The sequence below is a fragment of the Antedon mediterranea genome, chromosome 1, assembly GCF_964355755.1.
Source record: "Antedon mediterranea chromosome 1, ecAntMedi1.1, whole genome shotgun sequence".
In the NCBI taxonomy this organism is placed as follows: Eukaryota; Metazoa; Echinodermata; class Crinoidea; order Comatulida; family Antedonidae; genus Antedon; species Antedon mediterranea.
Window position 1 is genome coordinate 9,727,271 of NC_092670.1, and position 16,524 is coordinate 9,743,794.

Here is a 16,524-nt window from a genome sequence, read left to right on the forward strand (position 1 = left end):
AATCCATCGCTTGTGATAGGTCAAATCACTTAAGCTTGGTTCCCACTTGCGACGCAACGTAACGCAACCTATGCAACGTGAGAAAATGCCCTTCCAATAATTGTGTTTTCCCTCGTCTGCGTGAAATCTCACTTGTGATTACGCAATAAACGTCGTAGCGTTGCGTTACGTTGCGTCCTAGGGGAACCACGCTATACGTTACATTTATGCGTCCTTCTATTGCGTCTCTAAACTTACTTAATGATTGAAAACATGAATCAAAGTTAGTTGTGAAGTCATCTCCATCAACTGCTTTTTCGGGCTCATGTCCATCAAATGCAGAAGATGATGTAACAGGTTTTTTATAGGACAAATAGGCTGTGAAAACGACAAAAATAAACTTAAAGTTTGAACTAAAAACTCCAACTTTACTGTCAATTATAATTTTAAAAATGTAATAATTGACAGAAGGTGATAAGGTGTAGTTTAAAAAAAAACCCGAATCAACTTTTAACACCCTCCCATATTAATAAATCAGTTTAAAATCAAAAATTATACTACGATTGTTAAAAATTGTTTGTACCTACAACAGAAATAGTTAAAACACAAAAAAATATATAGTACAAAAAAATATATACATGTTAGATAATTAAATATTCTACGACAAATCTTTCTCTAATGCTCTGTCTGCACATCAAACTAATTTGACAAAAAAGTGTGATGTGCCTAAATATGGTGGTGATATGGCCAAATATGGTAGTGATTTGACATCATCATGTTCATATATGGGCACATCACATCATAACTGTGTCCTAATAAATGAGATTCTGTATTTACCTTAATTATTATGAGTTTAAGCAAAATGTTGTGATTAATCTAGTATTATAAGGGGATTTGATACAAAAGGTAATCATGAATTGATTGTATCGTGATAAAGATCAGATATAGAAGTAAGACAATTTAACTCATTCCATTTTGTAAATATCCAAACATTTTAAATTAAAAATAAAGAAGATGTTGAAATGTGAAAAAGTAATACATATGACTATCATCTTTTGTGAGAGAAAAATTGCTTTCTCACAACTCAACTCTCAATACCAGTAAAGGATATATAAATGAGTATAGTAGTACTAAGGCTTTATTTATCAGAGGCTCTCTATAAATCTACCACGATATAATCTAAACTACATAGTACACTTTAATGAAATAATTGAATTGTATTTATTTAGCGGTTAAAATGGACAACAACAAAAACGACTGAGTCGATACTATGACGTTTATTTCTATTATTTTTTATTCTCAATTTAGGAAAATTTCCAAGGTTGAGAATAATAAACACAATATAATATACAATGTGATGTTTATCCACGTCATGTTTTTTTTTAAATGCCAAATAAGTTCAAAATCTAAAACAAAAAATATACTAACTTACCTGCTTTCGATGCAACGAACATGCAAAACAGTAAAAGTGTTTTCATTTTGTGAAATATCTTTTTCAAGCTATGTTACTATACGAGATTTTTTTTCTCGATTTTACAAGGGGTAGACTACGCAGCTCACTCAGTCTTTGTAGAATTCAGAAACTTATGAGCATGCGCAAGGAATGCCGCGTCGTGATCGAAAAGTCTTTATTGCATGAATTATAAATAAATTTATCGATTATCCAATTTCAGCTTTTAGCTTGATAGCATAATTGTGTTTTCATTGTCCATAAGGTGAAATGTTCACGTTTTTTAACAATATAAAGTAGGGGCCTACTTAAACGTAAACAGTATGTGTTCATCCTGCATTTAATTTTCTTTTCTTGTAACTTTATATTGTTATTCAATACCTCATATATGTATATTTTCAGAGCTAACATTATGCCAAATGTCTTTACATGTTTTTAAATGTGTTCTCACAATTAGCAATAAATAAATGTTCAAACCAAGACAAAACAAAACGATATTCAATGTTAAAAAAAATTATTTTTTTTCAGTGTTTATCTTTTGTCTAACCGTTATCGCAATACACCATTTTAAAATGTTGGATTTTTTTTGCCCGGCCTTATGTTCCACTTTTATCGCAATATACACCATTTTATATTAATATCCTATGACACATACAAACATTTTTTAAAATTAGGATCTTTTCTCCTAGCCTCCACCCCTCCCCCTCTCCTCCTCCTTTCAATCTCTCTTCCCCAAATGTTAATGTAAACATCACGTTTATATATGAATATTAGTTTTAATACAATCTTTTTTAATGCTGATACAATGCCTATATTGTTAATAATAGGCCCTACAAATTAAAATAAAACACTGCCCGGCAATAACGTTGAATTATTAAAATAACGGTGAAATAGTAAAAAATAGCTTAATCGAGATCCGTAGGATGCATTATTTCTCCTATCAGGTTGAGGATATTAAATTACTTACGATATTCATGATTTCTGCCTTAACTGATAGGAAAAAATGATAATGTGGTATAGGCTTACGCTTATTTACATTGGCTTTCATGTATAGTATCATGTATTTTAGAAGCAGATTAGAAGGGACTGTCCTAACTTTTCTCAGTGTGTAAATAAATAAATGCCTTTAAAATATACAAGAGGCTTGTCACAAGTAGCAGGGGAATCTTGATATCTGACATTTTAATTAACATAAAATCATATTTGCTTTTTTTTTAATATTCTGTATACGTACTTTAATAATTTAGTAAAACAGTAAAATGATAAATGCAACAGCCGACCCACCTCAAACAGTCGGCAAAATATTATTACATATCTTGTCTATTTCCAAAAAAAAAAATATTTTCGTTCTCAATATACGTCATATTTAAACCTATAATGTTATTCTTTCTGACGCTACTATAAAATAAATATATGGACTGAAGTGAGATTAGAGAGGAGGAAAAAACCCAGTGAAATTTAAATAGCGCCCCCAATTATACTGATAACTTCGTTAAAGTTCCGCAATATCGACATACTGCTGCTGTGTAAATAATAATTGCACAACATGCTGAATGGATGCTACAGGGTTGGGTAGGTTTGGCCAGTATGCGTACCTTTTTATGGCCAGCGGGCGTCCCGGATATTGCGCAATATGGCCAGCGGGCGTCCAATTATTGCGCAATATGTTTTCAATGGCAGCGTCCGCGCGCTCCATGCGTGTGAAAAATACGTACAATGCGACAGAGAGGGCGTTATATTTACATTTTCCGCGCGAGATGCCGGCCGGCCACGTACTATTATTATTTATCAGAAAAAAAATATTAAATAATGTGAAATTTCATTAAAAATGCTTTTTGATTGACATTATAATAGTTAAAACTATTAATAATTGTTATTAATTAGGCCCTAAAATACAGTAGTATAATTTACTAAATCAGTTTAACTTAGGCTACTAGCCTGCTCTGAACAGATAGATTGGATTTTAGAGGCCTCAGTTCAGCCTTGCCCTACTTGCAAATTCAGCTGTATATATAAAATTAATTATGTATATAGCGCCATCTGTGTCGCATTGTACGTATTTCACACGCATGGAGGAGCGGACGCTGCCATTGAACAAATATTGCGCAATAATTGGACGCCCGCTGGCCATATTGCGCAATTTCCGGGACGCCCGCTGGCCATAAAAAGGTACGCATACTGGCCAAACCTACCCAACCCGTATCAATGGATGGCAACATTTTTTTTTGTAGGCTGATTGATAGTAGATTATTTATTATACTGAAAGAGTAAGTTAACCATTCCCAATGTTGGTCTATACTGCTTAGTCTAGCTACGTTAAACTTAGTGGCCAACTTAGTTTACTATATAGGGCCTAGGCCTAGAAGCCTAGGCCTAGAGGCTAGGCTAGTATATAGTAGTAGGCCTACCTAGCCTAGCCTAGGGAGGGCCAGGCTAGGCTAGGCCTAGAAGAGCCTCTAGAGGGCCTAGCTAGGCCTATCTAGAGACTAGGCCCCTATTTGTATTATATAGGCTTAGAGGCCTAGCTAGGTTTATTATTAGGCCTAGGCCTACATATAGCCTAGCTAGGTTAGGCCTAGCTAGAGGCTAGCCCGCTCTAGGCTATCTACTATTACTAACCTTAAACTAGTCTATGCTATTAATTATTACTTAGTAGTACTAACTAACTAAGCAAGAATTTCTAATTTATAACTATTACTAAAGTATTACTAGGCCTATTAACACAGAACATAGAGGTAGAGTAGGCATAAAAAAGAGGAAGCCCTGCTGTGGTCTCTGGCCACACTACCGCGGCAACATTAGATCATCATAACCTATCTGCACAGCGGTAAGGATTGCGACTATCTGTTCAAATTGATGTTCTAATTATTAGTAACTAATCGTAGGACTAAAGGCTAAGTTCCTAACTACTAATGCCTAGTAGGCTAGTCGAAAATTTTAGCCAACTAAATAAATATGTACAGTAGGATATAGGGCCTAATTATTAATTATAGTAAATATGGTCACTATCCTGTGTTCAAAACCTAAACATGATGCTCTATTTGGTTTTGTTTGAGTGTGATATAGATATGTGGAAGTGGTACGTACAAAAAGCTTGGATATGGTACTGTATCCGTAAGCACAGCTTTTAAAATATACGTGTATTTGTATTATTTTAGCTTCCAACATGGAAACGTTGTACACAGCTCCCCCTTCACAATTAGAGGCCATCAAGGCACATAAACCAATCAATACTGAAGCTAATCACAACTTATTACCAACACATAGGCCATCTGGCAGTAAGAAAACGCAACAGAAATTTACAAAAAATAATATGATGAATAGAGAACACTACAGAACTGTGAGTTTGTTTAACAAAAAGGATTTAGATAAGTTGTTTGATGGTCTAAGACTTGCTAACATTAATGGATGTGAAGACGAAGAGTCGCAGGAAACACAAGAACGTGAAGGTGAGTTTTCAAAGTAAGCTACAGTAAGCAAAAAACAATTACCATTTTTTTACTAGCCCTCGAAGTCTAGCCAACACTAGCTAACTTTGCCCCTGTTTGGAGAAGATTGCGTTACTGGTGGCTGTCCATCTGAGGAACAAACAACTACAATAAACAATGTGATTTTTAGATTGACAGCCTCTGTTAAGCATGGAAAACTATGTATTTGTTTGCTTTAAATGCTGAAGAATTCTGAGATACTGTGATTTTTATTGTTGAAGAAGAATAACAAATTCATCCTGATTGTTTGATAAAAAATTAGGAAAAATACAGTATAAAATGCAAATTAAAATAATGAGTCTAATATTATAAAGTGTAGAATTTAAATGTTTAAAGGTGTGTTACAATTTTTCTATTTTTTAGTATGTACTGAAGAACCTGCCTCTGCAACAATATCTGACAAAATGTTCTGTTCTTTCTGTTTATGTCCATTTGACAACAGGTTACAGCAGGTATGAATCATTCTTGTTAAAAGCTTATGTTATGTTATACGCTAAATACAATCAACATCAATGAAAATTGCATGCTGTAGTATTCTAATATAAGGCAATCTTTAGTGATAAACAATGGGTAAATAAAGAAATAAAATACCTGGAAATTAGTAAGATAAGGAATAAACCCTGTTTTCTATTAGCGAATTATTCACGCAAATCAAATCATTCTTGAGTTCTGATTGATTGCGCATTTTTCATGTCACAAAAAGTAGATACAAAAATGAATACACATGTGCATTAGTCAACACTTTTAATTCGGAATCGTGCGAATATATTTAAATATTAAAACAATATAAGCAAACATCAATATTTTGTAAAACCAGCCAAAGAACTGATGTGCAGATTAAGGGATCATGTCAAAATTAACCTACTGCAGTTACTGATTAACCACTTAAAATTAGCATAAGTTAATGTGAACCTATTCGGTGCACATAATTCTAATACACGGTTTATTATTGATAGCATAGACATGTTTTTGTGTGTCTTACAACTTACAAACTGGTAATATTTATATTTTTTTATGTAGAAAGATCATTATAGATTAGATTGGCACCGGTTTAACCTGAAACAAAGAATCTTGGGAAAGGAGCCTGTGTCAGAAGAGGCTTTTGAGACTATAACAGGTAAAATGATTATTATATTTTAATGGACCATACATCTTATGTCTATGTCCATGATTATACTACAGTACACTATGACATCAAGATGCTTATCAGTCTGGTCATGGTCCAGTGCACTGCAAATGATACTATGACTGTTAAAGAGAAATATCTCACCTCTGACTACACTATCCATCTGCCCATATATGGATACGATGATGTCATATATCACTACTATATTTGGGCACATCGCACTTTTTTTGTCAAACTAGTTTGATACTGTAGTGTAGACAGAGATTTGACCTTCTAACTTTTATTTTCCAGATGATGTCTCCAGTATTTCTGGGTCTGAGAGCAGCACATCAGAAAGTGACCATGAAGAGGACTTGTCCCCAACATCCGCCAAAAAGATTTCATTCCCACGGTCATCTATTCTGGCAAATCGACAAAATAACGCAGATACCAGTGACGAGGAATCGGAATCTAAAATCAGAACTGATTCAAAAGTTATGTTTAGGAATTTAGATGATCAGATGATCTCTATTTACCGTTGTTTACTTCACGGAAAGAAGGTAATAAATTAAAATAAAGATTTGCATGCCAATACCATACAATATGTATAGTGGATATTTAAATAGCCATTATTACACTTATAATGCAATAAAATGCATCCTTGCAATTTGATTGGTTGATATCGTGTCATGTGGCTCGCATTTTCTTCCATCAACATGATTAGAAATATTTAGTAAATCGTATTTGTACATTTAAGAAGGGCAAGTTTAATGAACCATAACTTATGTTTATTGTTTAAAAGTTGACAGACTGTAATACAGTTCTTCAAATTTTAGTAATAAATCAGTTTGAAGACAAAGAATAAAAACCACTGGTATTGGGTAAATAATTAATTTCTTTCATCAAAGTGTGTATCACATTACTACCATCATATGCAATTTTAATTAATATATATTTCTATTTTGTTTTGTTCCAGAATGTTCCTAAAGAGAGTTCTGAGCTAACTCCAATAGCAAAGGGTCTTACTGAGCATGTGCAGTGGTTGATTTTAATGGCTGGTGGTGGCCATTTTGCTGGAGCAGTGTTTCATGGGTAATTTACGATTTGCTATAAACAATTAGAAAAGGATGGTTTAATGATGAAATTTACCAAATTTCTTACGTTTATTTAGTCTCCAATAGTGTCAAATAGCATTTTTCTTTATTATGTTGCCGATCTTTGAAAAATTGAATGGTGTTAACAACAGTGAAAGTTAAATAAATGTACTTTTTAAAACTTGCCTTGTACTTGGTATAAAGTACAATTTTATCAATCAAACAATTCAACATTTAATTTTATTTATGTCTGAGTAGGGCAAAAATCTGACAAAGTAATTTAGCTCCTAGATGCAAAGATATTTCAAAGTGAATATTAAAAGTGTTCATCATTCCAATTTATTTTGATATTCATATAGTGAGACTGTAGTGGTACACAAGACATTCCATAGGTACACTGTACGTGCCAAGAGAGGAACATCACAGGGACTTCATGATAAGCAAGCTGGTAAAAACTCCAAGTGAGAATTACTTTGCTTTTTATATAGGTAATGGTATATATAATATTCTATCTGAACAGTATTAACCCGTGTGAGATGGAGAAAAGATTAATTCAGAGGGTAGACCTTAAATCTTGGTTCTCACTTGGATGTAAGTGGATTGACCAATCACAAATGATAGTTTGGATGATCTATTGCATCGTGATTGGTCAAATTTAAAATTCCAGGCTTAAGATTTTATGAATAAATGTAATAGAGATATTTGTTTCCTTTTTTTAGGTCTGTTGGTGCCAATTTGCGACGTTATAATGAAGCGGCGTTGATAGACGACATCCACCAAATTTTAAGTTCTTGGGAGGAGGACATTAAAACGTGCACACACGTTTTCTTACGGGCACCAAGCCACAATCGTACAATCTTCTTTAGTGGAAAGAATGCGCCATTTGACAAAAATGATGTGCGGATTGTTAATATTCCATTCGCCACTCGTAGACCAACATTCAAGGAACTAAAACGTGTTCAGGAGATTCTTAGTACAGTGCAAGTTTATGGTAATGCAAAAATGTTTATAGGCTACAAGTACCCGAAAACAACTAGTTTATTTTATTTTATATGCAAAATTTATGATTTTTTGTGTGGAAATTTGTCACTTATATAGTTTACTATATGTCAGTATGCTTTGGATTGTACTACTGTATTTACTTGAAACAAATCCCACCTTAAAGTAATTTCTAATTTTGCCACATTTACAGAACCGGGAACCAAGAAACAAAGAAGCTTAACAAAGAAACCAGCATTGAAGAAGTACGTCATAGAAAAGGCAGTTTCAGAAGAAGCATCTCCAGCAGCTCCTGATGATAGTGTGCCATTAGGAAAGAAATATCAAGAACCAGTTCCACAAGAAGCCAAGGCTCTTGCAGGTGCAGAATGTTAAATGATTTCAAATGATTAGGTTTAAAAACAATTGTTGTTTAAGCCTGACCAACCCAAAATTAAAGAAATCTCAGGTCGCCTTTTTTTTTGGCTATTGAGCAAGAAAAAAAGCAATTAACCTTGCTAACTCCCATACACACCACCTCTGTCTACACTACTGTATCTGACTAGTTTTAAAAAAAAAAGTGTGAAGTGCCCAAATATGGTAGTGATATGATGTCATCTTGTCCATATATGGAATATATATATGGAAAATATAATTTATTTGTTTTCTTCGTTCTATTCTCAGATTTGGATTCAGATGATGATGATGATGATGAAGATGTAGAATTAGTTTTTGAGGAAGTAACAACATCAACCAATCACCTGAAAGAGTTTGATGTTACAAAGAAAAAGCGCAGAAGAAGAAAGCCAAAGATGAAAGTTGATGATAAAAATAAACAGGAGATGAAAGGTATGGTTTGAGAAGTCTGACAAAAGCGCAGGAGTATTTTCTTGCGATTTTTCCCGAGTTTGTGATTTTTAGAACAGCCAGACCACTAAAAATAATGGATTGTCTGCCTTTTGTTGACAAGGACAATGTCCTTTATGCCACGTCTGACTGCCAGGTACTGTACACCATTGTTCTTGTGTGGCAAATAATAAAACAAAACAAGTTGATCTCTTTATCCAATGAACACAACATACCAAGAAATTGCTATTTTATTAGGTTTCTTCTTGAATATAGTAAAATATATACACGGTTGCAAATACTATTAAATGGTGTTTGTGATAGTGATTGGTCAGGGGAGGGAGAACTAGCAAGGCGATTATGGCAGCCACTTTACCAATATGTTGCTTGTTTTACAGATCCTGTTTTAAAGACATTACAATATGATATATACACAGCATGTAAAACTGGCAATAATACCTTCTTAGAAGACTTACTCAAGGTTCAAAGTTCAAACTGTGTTCTCAAATCTGACCAATCAAATGATGATGCTCAAAGTGACAGTTTAGTTGTTGTAGATATAGTTACCATTCTAAATGAAGCTCTTGATGCAAGTAAAATGACGCTGCTCCATGCAGCTGCAGAGTCAGGTCATAGGTCAATAATATGGACTTTGTTAAAATCAGGTGCTGATCCAGCAAATAGGTAAATTTGGTTGTGTGATGTGTAATAATGTAGTAATAATTTAGAGCTTTATGATAAAAATTGACTACAAAATTATATATTTTAGTAATAATTTGTTTTTTTCAATTTATTTATTTTTTCTTTTGTGGGGGAAACCCACTTTTATTGCAATAATAAACAATATGGTAAAGGTTACAGTATATATGTCTATCTATTTATCAATGTCACACAGACTGAGGTTAAAACGTTATATAAAATATTTTGATATTGTGTTGAAATCTAGATAAAACAAATAATTTATATTACAGAGCTAAAACAATATGAAGATTGATATTCAGTATTAAAAATTGAGATTTGATATAATAATGATAAAATGGTATATTGCATTATAAGATTTTTTCAATTTATTATTAATAGGAACAGCAAAGGACTACCACCATTTTCTGTTTCAAAAGATAAAGAAACTAGAAATGTATTTAGACGTTACATGGCTTCATTTCCAGAGCAGTATGACTATGTCAAAGCCCAGGTAAAATACATTTTAATATAAAAACATACATTTTTCTTAAATAAAACAAAAGAAATTAGAAAAGTTTTCATTCTAGAACTAAACTAATAGGATACCCATTATGCTGTCTTTGATAAAAATAATATTGTTTTAAATCCAATCAATGATGTCATGATAAATAAGAACAATAAAATCTCTGTATCATCATGGTTTTGCTCTTTAACTAAGCATTTGATTGGATGTATGTGAAAATATAATTTTCATCAAAGGCAGCATAAATGGTTATCCTATAATAGTTTTAGAATGAAAAATGTTCTAATTTCTTTTGTTTTATGTAAGAAAAATGCAAATTTATCTAGTTATCGTTGATCATTATCGCCTTAGTGTAAATGGGCTTTTAGGATAACAAACTACTGTAGAACAATACTCCTTAGAACAAATAGCCATGTAGGACAATTACTGGTAACTGCCTGAGAGAAGAAGATGAAATCAGATCAAGATATCAATCTCATAAATTGAAATGGAAATATTTTGTATGAAATTATAATTATAAGATCTTTTTTTAAAAATTTAGATACCCAGTCCACTTACACCTGAAATGGAACAAGAAAAAGCAGCTAAAAACGCTGAAAAGAAGAAGGCTCAGAAAAAGATAAAGAAAAGCAAACAAAAGGTAAATAATAAATACTCTAATCTGTCCACCATGAGTCATTTGCTCATATCTTCAAACAATTTTCTATGACTATAATTGAAATTAAATCGTATTACAGAATAAAAACTCTTGCTGTGTTTCGGATACCTCTGTGCGAAAACAACAGGTTGTCTTTTATGATTAGGACATATTGATGCAGAAGAGAAGATGGTTGTGATAATTACATTGTTTTGAAGACTGGCCTGTTTTACTTAAACCATGCCTGCACTATCAAACTTTATGTGACACTATAAAATGTTATCTACCCATATATAAACATGATGATGTCATATCACTACTATATTTGGGCACATCACACTTTTTTTTGTCAAACTAGTTTTATAGTGTAGACAGAGCTTGAATTTTCTTGCATCACATTTCCTTTTTGCAATTTGCATAAAGTAGAAAACAATGATTATTATAATATCCAGCCACTGATACTTGCAATGAATCTTTTATATCTATTTTGATGTATTATTTAGGAACAAAAGGAAGAACAAAAGAAACTTGATGAGGAGGAAGAGAAAAGAAAATGGTTCACGTCGCTTAGTGATCGTGAGAAAAGAGCAGTTGCTGCTGAACGAAGAATGATGTCAGGCTCGTCATCAACTTCACTGTTAGTCTCCAAATCAATTTAAAATTTATATATTTTTTACTTGTTTGCCATTAAGGATGAAATGAGCATTTAAAAAAACGAAAGAAGAATTTATATGCCCGCAACCTTACTGCAGAATAGTGTTTTTCCATTCTTTGTATTGAAAGCTCTTTTCAACAAATGTTCCCATATGGGAACTCAAAGTCAACACTTGATTGTAAAAAACACATGTAAATGTATCTATGGTGGCATCAGGGTGCCCAAACGTAGAAGAAATCAGAAAAATGTTAATTTCAATGAAAGAAAAAAACTCCCTTTGAACAATTTAGGTTATTATTGATTTATATTGGCAATTAAAACTTGTTTTATAAAAGCTTTTACAGCTCCTATTATAAATCATTTTTTATATTAGAAGTCACAACGGCCCCTATCTAGGAACGGAATGCAAGGACGAAGGCGTAACGCAGACAAGTTGTTTGTGATCGGTGAAATCACTTGAATTCTGTCCTTGTATTGCATCCTAGCTTTATAGACCATAAAACCCTAAATATGGACAGATTTCACCAACCAATTGCAAACAGTCTTTCAATACCAACAAAACTAAATGTTATATTTTATAGGCGATGCTGGCTATGTGGTAACACCATTGCAGGCAAACCATTCTCATATATGGAGTTTAATTTCTGCAGCATAGACTGTCTCAAGAAGCACAAGGCAAAATAATAATCAGGAATACTTTCAACTTTTATTGATACCAACCATTTACCAGTTCAGGGTTAAAGCGTTTTTCACACCTGCTTAGGAAAGTCGTTAATGCTGACGCGAATCTGAACTGGAACCGTAGACCGTAGTCGGACCTGAGAAGGTATGAAGGATGATCAAACTAAAAAAAAGTGTGATGTGGCCAAATATGGTAGTGATATGACATCATTCAAGTCCATATATGGGCACATTTTTTGTCACATAAAGTTTGTGTAGACAGAGCTTTAAGTGTTTGTTGGTTGGTTAATGTCAACCGCTGAAAATAGAATGTACCCGCTGCTGCTGTTTAATACATCACGACTCATTGTGATTCATTGTATTGTGTATAAGACATAACATAAATTGTCATGAATTTGAATAGTATATGGTGGTGATCGATTTTGAATTAAGAATGAAAACAAAAATGCAATAGCTTACTTTACTGTAAGAGGATCTGTATTTCATTTTCCAAACCATTGTAAGAAGAAGAGAATCAAACTTCTTTTATTGAATTGTTGGTAAAATTTGGTTTTAAACGTAATGTATTATTATTATTATGAATTATGAAACAAAAAGAAATATTAAAATAAAAAATTCTTTGGGTAAATTCTACATTTGGAGGAGTTTGTCTGTTTCTCAAATTAAACAATTTTATTTGTTAAGATTTTGGAATCCAAATAAATAAATTGCAATAGATGTTCATGTTTTATAATATATTATCATGAGTTGTTACAATATAAAAACATTTATAACTACTATGGTATTGTATACATTGCTTTTTATTGTACTATTCCACTGGGTTCATTGTACTATTCCACTGGTTCATTGTACTATTCCACTGTTTCATATTTGTATTGGACGACTTAATATTATCATGGATCGGTTATGTGCACGCCATTTTCGCCACATTTGCGTTATCCGCCCTTTCAAGACATACATGATTATCGACAAGCAGAATAAATCAAAGCCGGTGTAGACGGGAAAGAGGACCTGAGCGGCCGTTGACTCGCGTTCAATCATGGCTGCAGTGCTTGAGCTCAGCATAGCCCAGCATACATATACACCAGTGGTTAGAATGAAACTGCAGGCTAACAAGAACAGGCCTATGTACAGTTTGTCCAGTGTCGTCATTGGTATGCATTTCCACTGAAAGACAACGTTATATTATTATTTGAAATTATATTATAATACATTGTTAATCAGTTCTTTACATCAAACGTCTATCAGTAATTGGAGAGGCCTGCCTATACATTGTGTTTGGATTGGATTAACGCCTAGGCGTACATAATATTCAGCAACTTCGTATCATCTTTCCATTGAATATGGTATTAATGTTGTTTTTCTGTATCAAATAAGGATCGAAATTATGTCTTCTACATTACTGTATTATGTTCGAACAAAACCAGATTGGGAAGAAATTTGATAAGGTTTATCGCAAATAGCTTCTACAATGCATGATGGGAAGGGTTTGGGAGCAAACGTCACGACGAGTACGTACAAACAACAAATCACGTACGTACGCGTTGTGACGTTTGCTCCCAAACCCTTCCCATCATGCATTGTAGAAGTTATTTGCGATAAACCTTATTAAACCATGTGATACGTTTTGATTATCGCGGCAACGCAACGCACAAAGGGAGGCTTCCGACTGCACGCACTCGAGGCTTTTGTGCGCGCGCGTGTGTCACTGACGAAATTGTGTTATGCATTACGTGTAGTCACTCATGCATGACATCATTTAACTTACGTTAGTAACGTGAAGCATGTTTACCGTCCTAATTTTGAAATGGTAACCACAGAGTTCGCACTTTTTTATACCGCTCTGTGCCACCCAGTTTGCTAGACAACTTTGATGACAGTACTGCATTGTCCCTGAACATGCACAAGCGGGTGGTTGAATAAAACTCTCATGCTTGTCTCCCATGTAACAAATTTTGCAGAAGTTGCCATCCAGTCCATCTTCCGTACCGGTACTGATGTTGTCAAACGTGTAAAAGTATGTTGGACAGGCAGTCAAGACAGCAGGCCCTTCTGGTGTCTCTTGTACTGCATGTGAGGGACTGCATTCGCTTTGTGTGTTCTCTTTGACTTTGCGTTTATCATCTCTTGTCTTGCCGCCAAAAGCTGGATGACCAATGCTTACCACAATATCATCAACATTGCTTTTTGTCTCACTTTTTGTTGAATATTCTAATAACAGTTTAAACCCATTTAACGGCTGGTGAGACCAAGCCAGAGGTGCGGATGCAGAAGACCGTACAAACGGTCGACTGACTACATAATCGAATTTTAAATTGTCAAATATGACACTGTTAGATGGTAATTCGCCACCTTCAATTTTGGAATCTTCGCTCTCTTTAAAAAATTGTCTGCGCTCCTGATCCTCTGTATAGACTTTGAATCTACAATTTCTCGGTGGTTTTCTGTCAGTATCTAAATTTGAATGACCTTGAGATTTCTGGAAAAATATATTTGACACGTCAAGTGATGTTTCTGAGATTTCTCTGTCCCCAATATGAACTAAGTGTTCTCCTTCATTTCCATCCATTACTTAGGAGGAGCATACTTTGCACTCTGCTGCAGGCCTCCTCTTTCACTTTCTCTACGATCGGATTTTCATCTCACGCAAGAGAGTATTCTTTCCGTTTACGCTTAGAAGTACGTCAGGCGCGCTGTTCTTAATTTACGCGTCAAAAGTGGTAGTAGGCCTTAGAGCTAGAGTGAACGCGCGAACATATAAACTCGAGCTCGTAATTATCTATCTGCCAGTGGCAGATTACGCTACATTTGTCAACATTTTTATTATACTCATGTCGCCGCAGAACTAAAATGTGTAATTCACTCTTCCCTAATCACGGATCCGCTAATAATGCTTGAGCTTTTCCACAATTAGTTCTAACCTCGAGTATCCGTAGCCACTAAATAATGCCTTGTTTCCTTAGCTAAACAATTACCAATAATTAACCTATAAAAAGTAACCGATAGAGTTCTGGGAAAAACGGGTTTAAACCGATTTCTTTCGAGAAACTTAACCGATAATTAAAGGTAGAGGACCTAGCCTAATTAAATTATCGGATGCCTGGTGTCGTTAATGACTGAACATTTATTCATTATAAAAAAAAAATAACCGATAATGTTTTAAATTAAGTTTAAATTTAATTTGTTGACCTGTATTACCTATATGGCCGGTCTTTGAATATTAAAAATTAAAAAGTCTCTTAGGCCTGAATTAAGCTCATCATGTGAATGATCGTCGTTCAGCAAAAATAATTGCAAAAAGGGCAAAATAATATGGCTCTCTAGCTCTCTATCTCTGCTGAAAGTAATCAGGGGCGGATTGCTATAAGGGGTCTATAACCGGTCTTAGCGCTTAGCCGGCTATAATTCGTGACGTAGCAAGTAGTCTAACATTATAGACCATTGCTATACCGCGGTCTAACCTGTAAACGGTCTTTAAAATTAAAGCCTACTCGAAGGAGTCTTAAAACAGTCTTAAACCTCTCTTTTTGTTGCTTTTACGTATTATTTATCGTCAAAGACAACCAATAGAACGAGTTTTTAAGTGTTAAATCAAATAATAACGGTGATTTTATTCTTATATAGCCCTAGAATAGATTTTCTTGCGTAGAAATGTACGTACTGTTATGATTGTGAATTGAACAAGCGTGACGAACATTACCTTATTTGGTATTTTACGCGCAAAGTACGCCCTCAATTTGTTACTTTACGCGGTCTTATCTAAGACTGTTTTATAGCAATGGTCTAACAGGGGTGGCTTTAGTAAGACCGTCTATCAGATAAAGCCGGCTTTAATCGGGGAGTTAAGACCATTAGTTAAGACTGTTTTATAGCAATCCGCCCCTGAGCCATTATTATATAAAGAGTTACGACATTGAAAATTAGAAGCCATTTTTGTGTCAAAGAATTCGCACGCTGAGGGCGCGCGCGTCTCTTTTGTATAGCGTTTTTCTATTAGTTCATGCATTATTTTTAGATTTTGTTGTCAATGAAATAACGCTTAGATTCCGTTTTTATTTTAGTAAATAATTTTATTAATGGTATTGATTTGTTAAAATATATATATATTTGTTATAATAACAAACAAATAAATGCTAGGGCCTACATGGAAGTTAGGATACATCAAAGAATGAACCAATACAAAAAACAAACAAATTCACCCCTATTTTTATGCAGTATGGCTTTCTGTGTGTTTTTTACACAAACTGCGCCGCCAACGTTATTAACATTCAGAGACTCGTTCATCATTTCATTTGTAATAATTTGCCTTTATTATTTTAATATTGTTCATACCCTTTTCAGTATATTAACAAATATATCCTCAACACATTATTATTTTATTTAGTCATCAAAGCATGCATTATGAAT

The 16,524-nt window shown here is 33.8% G+C and overlaps 3 protein-coding genes across 3 annotated transcripts in view; 1 reads left to right on the forward strand and 2 right to left on the reverse strand.

Moving 5' to 3' along the window:
• Window positions 1-12,756, forward strand: part of LOC140055996 (tRNA endonuclease ANKZF1-like) — a 344,549-nt gene extending 331,793 nt beyond the window's left edge. Inside the window, exons 2-17 of the mRNA XM_072101202.1 lie at window positions 2,959-2,981; window positions 3,634-3,696; window positions 4,588-4,878; window positions 5,281-5,369; window positions 5,938-6,034; window positions 6,335-6,582; window positions 6,999-7,114; window positions 7,476-7,577; window positions 7,836-8,107; window positions 8,309-8,476; window positions 8,779-8,943; window positions 9,339-9,624; window positions 10,021-10,132; window positions 10,686-10,784; window positions 11,285-11,418; window positions 12,018-12,756. Of these exons, the coding sequence (XP_071957303.1) occupies window positions 4,596-4,878; window positions 5,281-5,369; window positions 5,938-6,034; window positions 6,335-6,582; window positions 6,999-7,114; window positions 7,476-7,577; window positions 7,836-8,107; window positions 8,309-8,476; window positions 8,779-8,943; window positions 9,339-9,624; window positions 10,021-10,132; window positions 10,686-10,784; window positions 11,285-11,418; window positions 12,018-12,120 (2,274 nt within the window). The 5' untranslated portion in view covers window positions 2,959-2,981; window positions 3,634-3,696; window positions 4,588-4,595 and the 3' untranslated portion in view covers window positions 12,121-12,756. The remainder of the gene's footprint in view (window positions 1-2,958; window positions 2,982-3,633; window positions 3,697-4,587; window positions 4,879-5,280; window positions 5,370-5,937; window positions 6,035-6,334; window positions 6,583-6,998; window positions 7,115-7,475; window positions 7,578-7,835; window positions 8,108-8,308; window positions 8,477-8,778; window positions 8,944-9,338; window positions 9,625-10,020; window positions 10,133-10,685; window positions 10,785-11,284; window positions 11,419-12,017) is intronic.
• The window catches only part of LOC140056049 (large ribosomal subunit protein eL43), a 220,534-nt gene that overhangs the window by 93,430 nt on the left and 110,580 nt on the right, over window positions 1-16,524 (reverse strand). The window lies entirely within an intron of this gene.
• Window positions 12,900-14,755, reverse strand: LOC140056031 (E3 ubiquitin-protein ligase MARCHF8-like). The gene is made up of 2 exons (XM_072101258.1): window positions 13,886-14,755; window positions 12,900-13,284 (listed from the first exon to the last, which is right to left on the reverse strand). The coding sequence occupies exons 1-2, from the start codon at window positions 14,684-14,686 to the stop codon at window positions 12,982-12,984; spliced, it is 1,104 nt and encodes a 367-aa protein (XP_071957359.1). The 5' UTR covers window positions 14,687-14,755; the 3' UTR covers window positions 12,900-12,981.